At 39.8% G+C, this 18,520-nt stretch overlaps 1 protein-coding gene across 4 annotated transcripts in view; it reads right to left on the reverse strand.

The window, feature by feature from the left end:
* Positions 1-18,473, reverse strand: part of CFTR (cystic fibrosis transmembrane conductance regulator) — an 84,025-nt gene extending 65,552 nt beyond the window's left edge. For 2 of the 4 annotated variants that reach the window (XM_040700270.2, XM_015275972.4), the window contains exons 1-3: positions 18,312-18,473; positions 6,550-6,660; positions 5,558-5,669 (exon numbers count right to left, since the gene is read on the reverse strand). In XM_040700270.2, coding sequence (XP_040556204.1) covers positions 5,558-5,669; positions 6,550-6,660; positions 18,312-18,364 — 276 coding nt within the window. In that variant the 5' untranslated portion in view covers positions 18,365-18,473. Of the gene's footprint in view, positions 1-5,557; positions 5,670-6,549; positions 6,661-17,658; positions 17,939-18,311 lie in introns of those variants that run through there. The other 2 variants (NM_001105666.2, XM_040703808.2) reach the window with 2 other exon arrangements.
* Positions 18,474-18,520: the final 47 nt, after the last annotated feature.

Genomic DNA, 18,520 nt, shown 5'->3' on the forward strand with positions numbered 1-18,520 from the left:
TTTCCACTTCCTTCTCTTTCCTTCCCCAAGATCTGCAAAAATCAACCATGTGCTGTTGTTTAACACTTTACTTCTTCTGAATGAACTTCCAAAGGGTATGAAGTACACTTGTGCTCCTTTGTTTCATTTCTACATTCAAGCTAAAGAATTTGTCCATATGTCTCATTCCTCTTTTCCTTCTCTACGTTCACTCTCAATGGAAAGCAATAGTTCAAAAATAAGAAGAAACCGTCAAAATATCTTTGGTATGGATGTGCTAAGTTCTGTCAGAATTTATTTTGCCTTTAAGCTCAAAAAGACAGGTCACCATATAGAGATAGAGAAGTGAACTAGTGGAATTGAGCTATAATTAATTTTTTACAGAGATAAATAGATTGGGAAAATCCTCTTTGATTTTCCCTTCTCTTCTTGGTCATCCACACTAGAAAAAAACCCAAACATTCATACAATATGTACTGTAAACTCTTCTGAATATCACTGTCAGTGGAACTGATATGCATCACTCACTTTTTCCACAAAAGAGAAGAAATTAAACATCTCAAATAGAATATCTGTGCTATGCTTCCAATATAAATGCTGTAAACTTGGAGGCTGCTTTGACAAGGACTTCAGTGTTATTAGTAGGCAAAGGAGAGGAGTGTTTATTAAAACACACATGACCCAAGGCAGCTGTGCTTAGACCATATGCATCCAGAAGTGGCAAACCAAAACTCCACAAAAGTCACTAAATACAAAACAGTCACCTTTCAAGGGCAATGCAGTGTTTTCATACTCTCAGAGATTCCAAGATAAGCTTTAATATATATAAGCTTAAAATAGCAAGGTATATTTTTGTATTTACTCTTTTTCTAGTGAAAATGCCATGCTCTGCTACTCTGTTTGTTGTGACTATAGAGACTACATGTCTAGCTTGCTGCAAAGAAAAGGTGATTTACTGACTGTCTAAGAGCAGAATAATGGCTGGCGACAAGCCAAACTGTTTGCTATCTGCTATAGAAAAAAAAAGTCCACTGGTTTACAGTGGATTTTTACCAGTTTATTTTCTAAGGATATTATTATCTAGTCAATATACAAGTGAAAGAAGAACTAGATGTTATTTATTTTTCCTATTGCAAACTCAAAATTTCTTCTACATATGAATTTGGGTATATAAATTGAATGACCTGCCTGAAAAAGGAATTGGAATTGTGAATCCAGTAGAAAATCCAGTTTTCAAGAGTTTTTTGCTTCTGTTCTTGCTGTTTCCTCTGCATTCATCATAGGCCATTGAGAAATTCATAAGCATTCCACTCACAGAAATGTTAATTAAAAGATCAAAGTTCTGAAAAGAAATGGAGCATGACATGGGATGCTGTCTAGATGGATCTCTGACTTGACCTGGTATGGTTGCCCATACACAATGAGCAGTTTTGCATTACATATATTTCCCATATGCTCAATCACTCTGAATTTGAAGACAATAAAGCACATCTCTGCTTTGGCCCATGCCCAAGAAGTGCCTTGGGACCTTCATATCCCTTCTTGCCCGATGCACTCACACACACGACATATATGTAAGAACTCCAGGAAATCCTCATTAGAATCTTTTGGGACATTATACCAGAATCATTTCTAAGTTAATGTTAGCAGCAACTTTACCTCAATGGAAATATAAGTTTCATGGGAATGACTGTAAGACAAAAATGTAAGTAGGATCTAAATGATCCTCACAGCAAAGAGCATAATTTCACAATTTGTTAGCCAACATCTTGTTAAAAAAAAAGACTTCTGTTTCATTGCCAGACCATCTTTCCTTGACATTACAAAACATCTGCTGATGAGGTGAAACGTGGAAGCTGTTTAGGCCAGCAGGGGAGCAGATACATTAAGTGAACTAACTCAACATGCCTAACATAACACCGTGTTAGGGAGAAGCATGGCACTCTGGGGGGCCAGAGTGCAACTGTCCACCCTTCAATAACATCATTACCTAGGGTGCATGAAGGGAAAGAGAGAGACGGAAAAAACATACTAGACCTAATGAGAGCAAAGATGTGATGCTGGCTGCAACCACAACTGCACAAACAGCAGGGATGTAAACGGAGTTTAAAACACTCCAAGAAAGGTGCTATGAAAGCATCTTGGGGATTTGACAAGAGAAGAGTTGAAAGGAAAGTGAAGTTCAAAAGAGCACACAACTTGATTGCACTGATGCCAGTACGGCACAACATCCTGTCCCCATTAAAACCAATGGCAAAGCTCCCATTAATTTCCGTGTGCAGGTTCTGAAAAGAACATCAGCAGCTTTAGCAGAGAGTTTTTCCTCTTCAGGCTTTCAATAAAATGAATAGCGTTATCAGCTCTTAATTAAACAAAGAATTTAAAATAAGATTTAGCCTTGCCACGTTCACTGTGAAAGACTTTGATTCCTGTGTGCTGAGCTTTATGTCTGCAATTTCTCAATGAAGAAAGAACCAACAAATAAAATAAGACTCAAGAATTCTGCAGACCTGTTACTGTTCTGTATACAGCTTGCCCAAAATTGTACTTGGCTACATAAATCCACATGGAGACATCAGCTCTGCACAGTCACACGCCCCCTCACACTTCATGTTCCGGGAAAGGTCGTCGTCCTTAAAACTGTCTGCATAAACCTTCAGACACTGCTTAACTTTTAACAAGAATGCATTACTGTGGTAGTTTCAGGTGACAGATTCTGCTCTGTATGGGAAGCTACATTTGTAGAACCGCTGTTGTGTTACAGCCCTGACAGGAATCAGGAGTCACTGGCTTGGTGACTGTTAGACACAGGAGGAAACAGAATAAAAAATTAACAGCCATGATAAGACACAGCAGGAGCAAATAAGACAGAATTGTATAGGAGTCCACAAAGAAAATGTCTTGTCCCAGAGAGCTGTCAACAAACAAGGTAAAAGAGTACAGAGATGAATGTTATGACTTGGCTCTGCATGCACCAAGAGGCCCTGTACTGCTCTGCTATGCCTGGACAAAGAAAAAAAGACAATTTGACTCATCAGATTCAATTAGAGCCACATTGCCTCCCAGCAGCCCTGTACAACAGTTGAACTGCCAGCAGGTGGCCCAGGATTTGACACAGAAGGCCTCCAGAAAGAGCACAGTGGCCACCCTGCCTCTCTGTCCTTGTTGTGAGGTCCCTGTACATGGCTAAGGTAAGCACGTCTCGCTGAACCAAATCTTCAGCAGCAGCAACTTCAGACTGAGGTGAGCATCAGTCAGAAGGAATGCGAGGCTCTCCATCAATGACAAGAGCTAATAAGTTGGAAAGACTTAAACCAGGGAAGAGAAAAGTTGGCTTGGAGAATTTCTTCCATATCTCACTTCAACTAAGCAATAATCTTGATTACCTTACTTTCAATCAGAAATTGTGTACTCGTAACTGTGAGTGTAATTACTCACAAGAAAGAAGTAAAAAAGATAAAATGCAGAGGGCGTTTTCATGCTAGGTTTTATTTTTAAGATCAAACCTTGGTGATGAGAGATTTCAGACCTGTTCTGTAGGAGCTACCTCTAAGAGACGATCAATGTGCTTGCAGCAAATTAAGGCCTGTGCAGTAACATGACATAGCAAAATGTAAATCCTAATTTTTTAATAGACTAGAAAGGAAGTGAATGTTACATTTTAATGGTGAAAAAAAAAAAAAACCATTTTCTTCAGAGTATCCCTTTTTTTTTTATATTATGTTACTTTTTAACTTTGTGATTCTATTATTAATACCCAGTAGTGAATAAACCAGTGCTGCAGAAAGGTATTTTAAATACTACATTTCCTTTTGGTATGGTATTATAAGGAAAAGAAGTAGCCATTTTTTTCCTTAATTCTTAGGGGAAAATCTGATCTGAAGTACAATTTTAGGCAGTTATTGACTATCCAAACCAAATTAATGGTGATCTACACAGAAATCATTAGCAATCCAACGTAACATGCTTAGGATTGACAGGATTTTCACCCCAGGATCCTAAACTTTATAATTTATTTGTCTTTCATGTAGCCTCGTAAACAGGAGGAACTCCAAGGAAGTTTACTGCAAAGGAACTGCTCCATCATAAGACTAACAGCAGTCATAGTACTAATCCAACACTTAATCTGAAAAAATGGTCTTTAACGAGAAGGACTGCCTGACACATTACTAATTTTCACCTATAAAAAGTGTTCTTTTAATGCTGAAAGTTTGCATGCAGTTAAGTTTTAATTTTCAGATCATTCTTACTTATTTTTCAAGTTTTTCTTTATATAAACTTATTAAAACTTGAAGTATCAGTGTGATTTCGCTTATCTTAGCATACATCTGGAATGGCTGCTACAGAGCAGTTTCTGATCTTCCATCAGCTCATGAGAAGATCTAGCTGGCTTGCAATTTCCCTTCTACAGACAAATAATTAGCAGTTTAATAGGAAGCGTGACATTTTCCATACTACACTCCATTCTAATGGGAACAAAGACTTGCATTTCTGTAACTTAATTACTCTCTTAAAATAGTTCACTGGAATCCCTCATAAAAAGGTAGAAGAGAGCTGTTTCATAGGAAGCAATATGAACTTCAGATAAATTTATGCATTATTTCCCACAAATTACCCTTCCCCTCTTCTTTTGCCCAGTTCACATTCCTCCTTGAAAATACAGCTAAATTATATCACATTCAACACTAGTGGCGATAGAATTAATTACTTTCTGTATCAACCTGTCCAAAATAAAACTCTGGCCTAGAGGTCTAAAATTGAAAATACTCACTACATGAGTACATCTGAGCAGCTGGGACTATCCAGGCTATTACATCTACAGTTTCTGATATGACAGCATTTTGAACGCAGAAGCAAATACCACACTTTTACTATTAAATCACAGAAAATTGAAAATTACACGCATATTTCATGCACATATTGGTTAACAGTAGTTTTCAAATTTACAGACTGGATATGCAACATATCTGGTAAGACACCACTACCAATAATTTATTCTCACAGACCGTAACTGCAGTGGCAGGGTTTTCAAACAGGTGACATTTCATAATCAAAACATGGAGAAAACTGATAAACACAACCAGTTCAGATTTTAATATCAACCTCCTCTTCATATACTTTGGAGCACCAAACTCCAAGCATATTTTACATGTTTATTAATGCAGAATTATTACTGCTAATAAAGACAACTTTATCTTTATTAGTCCCTTTGGTAAGATTGACTGAAATAATCTGAAATTTCACTGTACTTTTTTGTTAATGTACATGAAATTTTCTCCTGAAAATGTCTTTAAAAATTTTACATGAGAAAATAATTACTTTAATTCATCAGTTCTCTATCTTTACTTGAGAAAACATATGCTTGCACTTAGCAATAGGTATGCTTTAAAGATATTAACACACGGTCAGAAAATAAGTTACTTAATAAGGTCCCTGTTATCTCTCCTGATTTATTATCTTTCTAAGCAATCCACTCACTGTAGTTACTCACAAGATTCTGTATTAATTTAGCTATCTTTAAGACCTGCATCCGCTTACAGAACACTAAAAGTTCACAAGAAAGAAGAATAAATCTTACCCCTAAATATAGTAATATTCCATAGAACATAAATTTCCAGAAGAAGCATCGTCGAAGAGCATTAATGAGTTTGGGTTTTTTCTTTGAAGTTGCCAGCTCTCTGTCCCACTCTCTGAAAAGGAACCGAAAAACAAGACCATTGAGTTGTGTGAGCAAATACGTGGGTCTATGGCTCTGACATACTTCAATTCACTCAAGTATATCCAAGGAGATTTAGCTTAGGTGACTAAAGAAACAAAGCTTTTCAGAGACCCCAAAGACCTGATCTTCATTGACTTGATAGATCAATAAAAGTTCAAATGTAGTTCAGCCACATATTTGGCAGTTTTAAATACACAGCCATACATCACCCTGCAGGGAATTAATTCATGAAAAGGTCACAGTGTATGTTTTAAAGAAACCTGGCGTACTTAAGACCAACACACAAATAATGGGCAAATAAATGCTTTGGAGCTCTTCCAATCTGCAAAAAGAAAATACCAGCAAAGCATAAGAAATGTGAGTTTTCTACTGCATAGCATTAATTTTTTATTCAATAACTGATCTCTAATCAGAAGAAATGCTATATATAAAAAGCATACGTTTAATCAAAACTCAGCCCACAGATTTAAGCACTCCTAAGAACTTAATCAGCTAACACTTTCCTTCATTTTTCAACAGAATATTTAATAACCAGAATATTCCATTTATAAACCCTTCTCTGTATGAAAACACATTAAGCATACCTATGCTATCAATACTTTCCACCAGTTTTGAACAAATATGTCACCCTGCACTTAAGTTTAGCTTCATTGTTTTAATCATGCAGATGGGAGCTGCCCCAGAATGCCAACAAAACCTGCACAGGACGTTTTGGGAGAGAGACTGGATTGAAGCCCTTGTGTTTATATGAAATAGTTCTAGATGCAGCACAGTTTTGGAGTTACGCCCCACTGAAAAAGAATAGCAAAATGTGATCCTTGAAACAAAGGTATTCTAAGAACTTCTCATACCTTTCTAGTTTTTCAGAAAGATTGTCTGCAGAGTCCGCAGAAGGAATCTGATAAATATCCGACAGTTCCAGTCGTTGTCTGTAACCCTTTTTCAAAATTGGTTTTGTCCATCTAAAGAAAAAATAAAATAATGATGACTAGTTTCTGGGATTAATGGTGGGACTGCTGTGTGACTATTTTGTCCAAAGCACCCAATAATTGCAAAATTGTTGCATTTAATTAGTTTGGGGTTACGATTATGCCCCAGTCTTCCCATTTAGTCAGACAGTGAGCAAGGCATTGAGTCCTTTGTTCTTTATTTGCAAATACCTACCATGTCCATACTAATGTTCATTTAACAAAGTTATTAAGATTGTGAGACACAAGTCTATAATCCTCATAATTCAGTAGAATGCAAAGGTATTTCCCATGTGAACAGCTATATTACACCCACTGCAAAGGCAGTATGTTTTAAGAAACTGGAAAATTATCCTTCCTTTCTGCAATCATACTATGGTTTCACACAAATCACTTGGGCTCGGCTCTGTCTTTGACACCACTTTATCTGAGAAATACCACACAATTCGCAGTATGCCATAGCAAAGCAAGCTATGAGAATCTACATTGTAGTCATTGGTAAAAGATCCATAAGCTTCGCCACTACTGGAAATAGGGGCCAGTATTTTCAGGATGTAAGAAGATGGATCAGAAAAACACTTTGGAATTCAAAACAATAGTGTTATATGAAAGTTTTTAGTGGCCACTGCACACGATAAATCATGTACAAGACAGCAGAAAGGACCAGTTGCTATGGACTTTGTGCACATCAGGTGCAGGAATGGCTAATCCCTTCAAGCACAGCATTCCCATTGACTGTCTTCATCAGCAACTCTGTATATGCAGATATTTTGGTAATCATAAAACAAATGAGTTTGAAACTCTAAACCAGTACTGCAGCTAATGCAAGTAAACAGCAATACTTCTGAAGCAATCTTGTTAATTCTCAACACAGTAGTTAAGCAATATCCTTGCTGAGCTCCTCAATAATACTTTGAGACTGCAGTAAGCAATTCCCAACTTGTCTTGACAAAAGAGAAATGCTTTACATTTTCCAACCTTGTAGGTTTTGGGAAAACGTTTTCCATTGCCCTGCTTTTCTCCACACATTTTATTTTGTTTATACTTTTGATTACCACCTACCTTGGCATTTTGCCACTGCTCGAAGTAACAAAATGTGACTGCAATTAGTAAGCAGAGTGGCTGTACTATCATTTGAGGGTGATGGCATATTTAGCAAACCTATTGTACTCCTAAGAATGTCTCTTGTTCTTCTTGGTGTTTAACTGGCTCTACTAATCAGTGCAATCTAAATCACATGCTCCTAAGTCACTCTCTTCTCCAAAGTCAACAAGTCTGAATCAAACTTAGTGCAGTCCTCGTCCTCTTAAGTCTACTCATCAGAGCAGCGGTATCTACAGCAGACAAATTCCTCTAACCAGCTAAATGAGTGGTAATGACCCCTTCCAGGGATATTCTGCTCTGCAGTCAGGTTTCTACCACAGTCTTTGGCAGGGTTTGAACATCAGTGTTCACCTCCCACCTGACCTGGTCTTACTGGGAAGTCCCACTTGAACCAGTCTGTGAACCACATCATGTGCCTCAGGTCTGAGTGGTGGTACTGGAAGGATCTAGTTGTTGTGTGGTATTGGTTGTGCTGTCAAGAACCATGTCAGACTGTATATATTTAATGAAAAAGAACATACATGAATATCTCCTACAAACAAGTTTTTTTCAGATTCAAATAGCCTCCAGTTTACCATTATGCTCTGGATTTTTAGCAAAGTTTTGAAATGTAAAATGGTTGTACATTTATTTTAACCAGCAATGTCATCTGTAGTTATCCATGCTTCATTATATTAGCTAAAACAGCTGAATCAGAGTTTGTCAATATGCCTCTTCTATTTTTAGGCTTAATAGAAATGATTTGCCAGCATTAATTCCAAGCTTTTTCTTTTCATTTCTACTGAGAATGCAAAATTTCTTTTGAATGGAAGAAAGCAAGAAAGCAAGAAGGAAAGTAGACAGATTGGCTTTACAGCATTATATTAGCAAATGCCACCGGATTACTGGCTGGCATTTAATGAACTCTTTCACAGAGAAACCTGTAGTGCTGTCAGAGTTTTGCCACTTACTAGGAATGTTATTATGGGTACACACACATGAAACCCAGCAGGGGACAAGTTTCAAGGGTGTACAGTAGGAAAGAAGAAAGAAAGAAAAACAAGTTCCTCCATATTAATTGCCTGAAAGCAAAAAATAGCTTACGCATTTGATACATAAATATCACATACACAACGTTTGAACTTCTCTTTATATTTCTTATATGAAGAAAGTTATATTTCTAACAACCATCTCTTTATCATGCAGCTTAGAAGTATATAATAGGTCTCTTTTTACAGCTATTTATTTCTCTAGCAGTCTCACTTCACTCAAACAAACCATACAGAAAGGACAGATGTCTTTGGCTTCCCAGAGAGTATTAACACACACTGTTGACTAGTCAATAGGATTTGACTCTCCCTTTAGGCTGCTTTGCGTGTCACCAAAGACAGAAAGAGCCTCTGTGTTGCTAAGCCAACCGCCCAGATCTTCCTCCCAGGCGCAGGAGCTCCCTGGGGACAGCAGACCCTCTCTAACCCTGAGGTACCGCTGCTCCAGGACAGCCAGTCCACACTGCTGAGGCCTGCCCAGCAGAGCAGATATCTGGATGGGAACCACGTGCACAACACAGTGATATATCTACTGAGCAGCACAAAGGCAGATGTGGCTGCACTTCTTCCTCTCCCAAGGTATTATTACCTGTTGGTAACATGACTAGAAATAATACCTGTAGCTCTGAAGATGGAGAGCCCAAATGTTGATGAAGATGAAGCAAGGACAGTGCCTCTATCTTATCCCTCCCTTTAACATCTTTGGCGGAAAAAAATCAAGCCATGATTTTGATGCTTTGGAGCCCAAGTTTTACAATGTGTTTTTAGAGCCACTAGTTCCCATTGACAGTAGGAAAAGATCAAGGCGCCACACAGACCTCAGTCATTCCTCAAAATCCAAACTTGACCAGATGCCACGAGAGCCTCGCACTCCAGTCCTCTCCCAAAAGATGCCCACTGCTGCAGCAGCAGAGCAAACTGCAAATTGTAGCTTATGTGATACTGGAGGTGGCAGTTCTGCCATGCCTGAAATGCAGTTGCACCACCAAACCTCTTCTGTGAGCTTCCTGAAGTTCAGGCATGCAGAGTGGCCCTAGCTCTGCATGGCCCTCACTAACGGGTGGCACGGCCTCACAGTCGCCAGGCACCATGGCCTAACTCCCAGGCCCTAGTTGCCCCCAGTTCAGGGGGCTGAGGTTGGCTGATTTTGCTTCAAACAGGAATAGCTTTGAGAGTATATATTACAGCTTGCAGAAGTATTAAGTATTTCAGCTTGCAGAACTGCTATAACAACTATTTTTGAGTCAAAGAACTATCAAATACCACAGTAGTGATGCTGGATTCTAAACGGATTTGCAACATTTGCAGCATATACGTACAGTAAGACAGGCTAGGAGAGAATGTTTCATCTTCATTCTTTCTCTGTTGTATGTGCCATAGCAGAAGTATGAGATAAACATTTTCTTCCTGCTCTTTTAAAGACACTTAAAATGGGCAAAAGAGAGTTTGCATCAGCAAAACTGTGGCAGAGTTGTGCAATTCATGGCTGAGCTGAACTTGAAAAGCTCCCAGATGATCACTGATGTGACACCAACTACCTTCACTCAATTCAGTACTCCACTATCTTAGGCATGCATTTGCAGATATATTTCATAACAAATTAATGCATAGCTGCACATTACATGCAGTAACTCTTCTCAATTCTGTAATTTGTTCCAGCAGCAGCAAGTGGGATCTGATCAGAGGTAAATATCTTCACAAACTGAACAGATTTGTGGCACTTTGAGCAAGGGAAGGGAAGAAATTATCTATTTAATATAAATACTAAGAATCAAAAGGTAAACTGCCACTACAACAATAAGTAATTAATGAACATTTATAGGCTGCTGCTGCTAGTGCTTGCTTTTTTCATCTTCTCTGCATCCTGGTATTTGATGCTGCCTGTCTTCAGTCTGACTCTTGAAAGTTAACGAGAAAATGTCTCTCATTTTCCAATTTCTAAAACCCTGGGCTCTGAGCAAAGCAACACTGATGGCATTTTGGTTTTTGTTTTGTTTTGTATTCATTACCTCCAGAGAAATAAAAGCATTCCAGATTTCAAAGATTAATCTTACATTGGGTTAAGTTGAAAGAAGTAAATATGAAAGATCAGATTGACTCCGATAGGGTACAGGTTCACATTCTTTATTTTGAAAGTTGAAGCAAGTTTATAAAAAGGTAAGTAACAACATTAAAACACAGCATGAGAAAATACCTGAAACAAAGGACCTTTCCCATCTGTCACTTGGGATTTTCTCCTAAGGCACAACCTTGTCCCCAGAGTCAAGGTGCCAGTTCTGCAGAGATTACCCAAGTACTGCCTTCTAGGAGCAATCCCAAAGGAAGGGATGCTTACCCATATCTGCACAGCTGGCAGGTTCTGGTTTCAAAGAAAAAAACCCCAACTATTCTCAAAATATCTTAAAAGTCTATTTAATTTCTCTGACTTTTGGAAGCTTCCTGACAGTTTTGGTTTAGCCACAAGCTGGCTGCAAAAATGCTCGTGGGGATCTTTTGTTTGTATGAGACTTAGTGAAACGTAAACACAGCCCACAAGTTCTTGCTCATACAACACAGGCTTGCCCTTTCTTACTTAACTTAGAAGGCATAATGTGACACTTCAGTTTCCAGAGTCAGGTTTGGCATCATCCTGCTCCTACACTGTATCCACCACATACATATGCTGCTAGAAAAATATAATAAAGAAGATGACAATTTATGTAACTCTCCTGCAAAAAGCAGCACCATTGTCATCAGTTTGAAAGCACATTCAAAAAATCTAGATATTCGGAGACTGAAAGAGCTTATCATTGTTTGCTGTGGAAATATGCTGAAATAACTTTGGCACACCAGAAACACCCACATACAACTGAAGCCCTGGGTAGGAGACCTCCAGCAGTCTGTTTTTGCCAACATCACCACGTGTTTTCCAAGACAAGTCAAAATCTTTGTACACGCCACTTTCTTCTCTACGGAACTAATAAGCAAACTTCTTTTTAGCCCATTCTTCATCTGTGGTATCTACTTAGACACGAAGATCTTCAGAATAAGCTTCCTTATTAAACATTCTGCAGTGCTTAGTACAGTAGACTTCAAATTTCTGTTAAGGCTTCTGGAAGCCTATACAGTACAAGTAATAAAACCGATTTCCATGTTGGTACTTAAGGTATTATAAAATCTTTCAAGTCTTTCAAACAGTTGATCATTTTATTTTGAGGATTAAGGCTAATGTTTTTTTCCCCTGCAGAAGAAAAAGAAGTTTTATATATACTCCAGAAACCCAGATAAAACTTTCTACAGGCAACTGGCCTTCAGAGGTGTAAATCACCCAGAGAAGAGTGATCTGCTACAGAGAGTTTGCACTTCTACTGGTCAGATTAAAGATGCAGCATCAGGCTGAGACAAGGACAGAATTCGGCCTTAAGTTATTATGTAGCTGAAATGCTTTCAGACTAGGTGAGTCAGCATTCTTTCTCTAATTCTTTTCACATTTTATACTCAGACTTCCTAAAGAAGTTCCAAACTTGTAGGCATGGTGAACCTTTGGGGCTGACCTTCAGAAGTACTGAAAGCTCACTGTTTCACTCAGGTATGAAGGGTGGGCTTAGACAAATGATCAGCACTGCACTACCGTAACAAAGAGGGCTGCTCTGAAAGTAATGCCTCCTATGTTATTATGTTGGCCCACAATCTCAGAGGTAGATATTGGTGGTACAGCAGTAGAGGTTGAGCCTTCCCAACAATATCCCATTACATTTTGTTGCTGCGTGACAGATGGCAGCAGAGAAGCAGTCTGACAAAATGGCATCTGATATGGAAGGGCGTATGAAGCAGAGGTACGTCGCTGAATTCCTTCATGAGGAAACAACTGCATCCATTGACATTCATTGATATTTGCTGAACATTTCTGGAGACCAAACAGTGGGGTGTCAGCACACTGAGGTAGTGGGTGGTGCATTTCAGAAGTGGAAACAGAGGCAGTGGGTCACCTCCACTGGTGCAGATTTTTACGAGTGTGGCATGAAAGCTCTTTCTTGATGGTGAAAATGCATAGCTAATAATGGTGACTATGCTGAAAAATAGTGTTTTGTAGCTGGGACTTTATCAAATGGTGTAATGGTGTTATTATGCTCTTTGTATCAGCTGTAATTTCCATGGAAATAAATAGGAGGCATTACTTTTGGAGTGATCTACGCACGTGTAGCAGCTACAACTATGCCTGTTATTCTTTAGCAGATAGGATTTTCAATTACCTAGGATTACCAAAAGTCAGGTCCTCAGGACTAAACCCACAAAGGGCCTTAAGAATACAGACTAAGAAATCTGCCTTGCACACATGCCTAGGCAAGCTGTCACAGCAACTGAAACATCATACTGAGCAATTCAATTTGCCTGCTCCTAGCTGACGATGCACACAGGCTCTCAGAAAAGAAATGGGCAAGGTGCTACATTTATGTATTTGTAGGACATGCTCCAAATTTTTACTGGATATTAGATACTTGCCCTTCAGAGTGAAATCCACTGCCATGAATTTAGGAATTCAAGATGGTTTCAGGGTAAGTTTTGAGGACAAACATGCACAATAAATCCCACAATTCTTCACGAAAATAAGTACATAAATTCATCTCTATTCAGAAATCAAAAACTTAAGTACCTTCTTTCTTCTAAATGCAGTGCTAAAATACCTGGCTCAAGGATAGAGCAGGTTCCATCTTTAAGCCAGTATGTCTCACTGGAAAAAATACTTACTGGAGTAGGTCTAGCCTATGGGTGTCCAACCAACCAGTGTGGCCTGGGCCACATTGAGTGAAGAGGAATTGTCTTGGTCCACATATAAAGTATGTAATATAGTTAATACATACAAGTAACAATAATTCTTTTACCATTTTTATATTAGTTAATAACATATAAAAAAGGAAGGCAACAAAAACATGAAACTAACAGGTTGCACATGCATGGCCTAGCCATAGTTCTTTCTCTGTGTGAAAGAATTCAAACTAATTCTCATGAGAATGCCATCTTGAACCAGAAAGTATTTTGGTAAAGGCACCACCAAATGTTACTCTTGAAAACATGCCACTGAAGGAAAAAAATAAATAAAATAGAATAAAATAAAGTATTAAGAATGAATGAAGCTGCAAACAAAGAATAACCATGACTATAGCTCAGGAGTCAAGAACTGTCAAAACTTAAGCCCTGGACGTTATTACCTACTCTGAAGGCTTTCAAAAGACTTCAACTTCATAAGGAGAGCCCGGAGAAGAAGAATCAGGACTTACATTCAAATAAGCTTCTTACCCACAAGAGTCAGAATGCTTTAACTGAGCTAGGGAGAAAACTAAAGCATCTTGAAGAGTGTAGACAGATACTGACCATACACTGGTAACTAGTCCTACCTCCCAGAAGAAAAAAGAGGGAGGGATACATAGAATGTAATTCCATTTCCTATCCCTCTTAGCACACATACAATGGAAGAAGGAATTCAGCATATATTCCCATCATACCACTGTTCTTGGTTCTAGGAACCACTGCATAGCTAGCTGTATGAAAAGGTCGCACGCTGATCTTTCTATGGTTTGGAAAGAAAAAGCATCTAGAGTATGGCTGCTGGGCTGAGCTCAGGAGAAGAGAGCATGAAGATGGCTTCATTTGAATTGCTTATCCGGATTTAACAATGAAACAGGCACTGAACTACTCAGTCTTGACAAGACAGTTCTCGGATCTGGTATGTAGCAAAGCTGAAGTATATGCCTACAGAGCTGGATGACGGCGTAATGATTGCCTTTTTGAACTTCTGAACTTGGAAAAAAAAAAGAAGAAGAAAAAAAAGAATGTATTGCCCCAAAGTTCTGAAAATCCAGTGATATCTCTGTGTTTCCTATACCCAACTATAAATTAATTATACCTGCATTCATTAAACCATAACGATTCTTCCTGACCTCCGTTTATCTACAATAAAAACCAAGTGGCAGCAAAGTACTCTGCCCTGTTTGCTACAAAAGGTACGGCCTTGACTCTGCAAAATCCTATAACATACGCTACTTTGCTACAAAGACAAGAAGGAAGCTTCACAAGGAATATGAAGAGAGGCGTATCACCATCTGCATGCTTCTATAGAAAGGTCTGTTTTCTTGAAACAAGACAAGAAGTTGCCAGCGCACACATAGATGTCTTCCCAGTGGTTTCGAATAAAAGACATTAACTCCAAACACGTAATATGGAAAATAAATCAAAGCAAAACCCCGCAACCCTGAGCAGTTAATATCTGGTGTCTTGGAAGTGTCATACTAATGATAGATCTCAAACCACCTCCATTCATACTTCTTTTCTCAACCATCAAAACTCAGCTTCTAAAGCAGAAACTGTCCAAATTGTAGGATGAAGGTTGATTTTTGTGCCTAACTGCTTGCTATCATTGTCACTGTAGGCAATTCTCTTTTGTTGCCCTATCAGCCAAGATAATCTTCAAAATCCAACAAAGTCACAAAATTTCCCAAAGCTATTCCTCCTTGTATACACATAATAGCTTCTCACCTTTCAGCATAACAAATTAAAAAGAAAAAAGAACAACTACAAACAACGGTGAAACGTTTCAATTATCCTCTTAAGAGCAAGTACCTCCATTCCAACTTCAACACGTTCAGCCCTATCCCCCTAGAGCAGATACAGGATATGTGTTGAAGCAATAAAACCTTGTCAACAGGTTTATAGATGCCAGTATCAAGAAGTTGATAACACCTCTCAAAATATTAAATAAATATTAAATAACATTATATTTATCCCCAAGATTTTCTGAATAGTACTAACACACTTTTGTGACCTTCAACTCAACTGCATTATGACCAGCTCGGTACTTCACAAGTAATTCCATGACAGCTGACCAGAGATGTTACTTCACTGAAGCATTCATCATCAACGTTGTACTTGAAAAAAAAAATATCAGACCAGTATGGGAAAAAGCCATCTTTCTCCATACACACCAAAAGAATTGACTACTTCTTCCAGATACAATGCCTTTTTGGCTCTGTCTCACACTTTCATGGAACTAAAGCATGTGCTAAAGTGCAGGCATGCCTCGAAGTTCCTTACTGAATAGCATCAGTTTCATAAACCATTGATGTGTGTACATTCAGTTAAAGTGCTGATAAAATATTCTGACATCCTAGAAAACCTTGTTCCAATCTAACACATTCATCACTGCACTGTGGATGTTTCCAGTTGAGTGGACTGGAAACAGTTGATATTGATATGTAGCAAATCCTCTGACTTTGTAAAGCTCATTACAGAAAATATACTTCCAAGCACTATGAAATTCTTACACCTCGATGCATTTTTGTTCTGTGATAGTTTACCTTTTAATAGTTTTTAGTACTGATATGGATCTCCCCCTGATGAGACAAGAACTGCTGGAGTCCTTGAAGACTGAAGCATTTTGAAACAAGCTAATGTGTTTCATAGCTATAAATAATGCATGATTTTAACAGATATATTGATTCCTTTCTTTGTTTTTAAGAGAAAGAAAGACATTCTTTCTGCCAATTTGGCTCTAATACATTTTCTAACCTTTTGGCTTTTGCTGTTGTGAGTTTTTCATATATTTCACGTAATGTTCATATGAAACAAAGGCATTTGCAGTGTACTTGTCAAAATGCAAGTAAGCAGAACACTTTGTAATTAATAGACACACATCATTCAGAATGTATGGGTCTCTACAGAGTACATATTTTAACTGTTCTCACCCAGTGAACTGAATATGTACTTCAACAGATTGATTTTACTGTGACATAAAGTTATTACAAAGTTTTGTAAATAAGATTATCTGGTGTAGTCAGTATTGATCACAATTATCTCTTTTACTTCGTACATTAGTTATTATCGCTTCGTTTACAGTAAGATAGTTGGTGCAATATCACATCTCCTCCGTGATATGTAAGATTGAAACGGCATTTAATCGACCCGAAGACTCAGATTTTAAAAGACTTTGGATAGGACCCCTGGATGGTTAATTGTGCACTTCCTGAGCATGAGCTGCACCTGGTTTCAGCCATGGAAACATTAACTAAGGTCAGAATCAGAAATACATTTACTTTATCACACTGGAATCCTTCCTTGACACCTTCCCAGGATCTAGGGGAGAACCCTGACATAAGCTTTACAAAGAAATAAAACAAAATACAACAAGTGGCTCCACGAGCACTGGAATCATTATATAGCCTTCTCTCCCACAGATCCGTATCTCGATACTTGAGGGGAGAACTAATTAAAGCTTATTCTATGGATTAACATATACGGGGTTATTCCCATCATCCACATTTTCTGGATCTAACAGCATTTGAGGGCAGGTACAGCTGCACTCACTTCAGTATCTGTACCAGACTGCCCTGGGGTCCTCACCTTTACCCGGATGGTTATAAAGCCTCAGAAGCCGCCTACGTTCGGGGTCCTTCCCTGCAATCACACCTGGTTAAAGATGAACAACAGAACTGAGAGCGGGGGAGGCCGGCAAAACAGCAATTCACAACGGGCGCTTCCCTTTAAGGAACTTTTTTAGACGAAAAAAAAAAGAAAAAAGAAAAGGAAGAAGAAGAAAAGCCCGGGGCAACCTGCTGGGCAACCTGCCGGAGGGGAAAGCTACCCCAAAAGATTTAGAAAGTGAGTTAACAGCCCTCGCTTACTCGGCCACTGTTATGGTTTTATACCACGTGTTCCCACTTCAGTCCCCGCGCTCCTGCTTTGTAACGTTTCCTCCCACCCCTCGGTGCTGCGTGAAAGACCCTCGAGGAACAAAAGGGGAAAGCAGCTCCTTAGGAAAAGGGCAAAACTGCCGGCATGCGGGCTGCTGCCAGCAGGATTGTTTGCTCTTTCCAGCTGGCAGCGTTACCTCGAACAATGTCAGGTAGAGCGCGTTCAGGCTTCTATACCGACTTATAGAGCGCTGTGCACCGCTGTTGGCATTGGCTCCTTCTCTTTTTATTTGTTGTTGTGCGAAAGAAAAGGCGCCAGGGACCGAAGTAGTGAGAGGACGCTCTCAAGGCTCACACGGAACTCCCTCCAGTAAGATCGCGTCTTGCGGTCGCACGCCAAGCAAACGCTGCAGCCCGAGGAGCCGAACGGAGGAACGCGCGCTCCGGGAGCACTGCCCGCCGCCCCCATCCCTGCCCGTGTCCTCACCGTTTACGATGAAATAACAGATCACCTCGTTGAGTAATTTACCAAAGGTTGCTCAAATTATGCCATAAATTAATTTGTCCGGGACAGGTGAGGGTTTATGACACCTGATAGATCGAGACCTCTCGGTGCTAAAACCCCGCAACGACAACACGCAAGAGAAGAGACGGGATCCCATCGTTCGGCCGCGGCTCCCACCGCTCACCCCGCGGAGCCGTTCAGAGCCGAGCGACGTCCCGGCCGCCGGGCGGGAGGGGAGGGCAGGGAGCGCAGGGGAAGGGAGGGCGGGGAACGGGGAGCAGGGGAAGGGAGCCGAGCCCCGGGGAGCCCCTCGCCGCACGTGTCCCGCCGCGCCGGGGCTCCCACCTGAAGAAAAGTTTGGAGAAGATGTTCGCCTTCTCCAGGGGGGACCTCTGCATGGTGCCCGGCGGTGCTCTGCGCTGCGCTGCGCTGCGTTGCGCGGCGCGGACGGCGGCGGCCGCTAATCGCTCACGCCCGGCTCGGCTGCTCCACTCCCGCGGCTCTCCCACCTTATCCGCTCGGGCCGCTCTGATGTCATTGCCTGCCTCCTTCCC

Source organism: Gallus gallus, chromosome 1 (assembly GCF_016699485.2).
Source record: "Gallus gallus isolate bGalGal1 chromosome 1, bGalGal1.mat.broiler.GRCg7b, whole genome shotgun sequence".
NCBI lineage: Eukaryota > Metazoa > Chordata > Aves > Galliformes > Phasianidae > Gallus > Gallus gallus.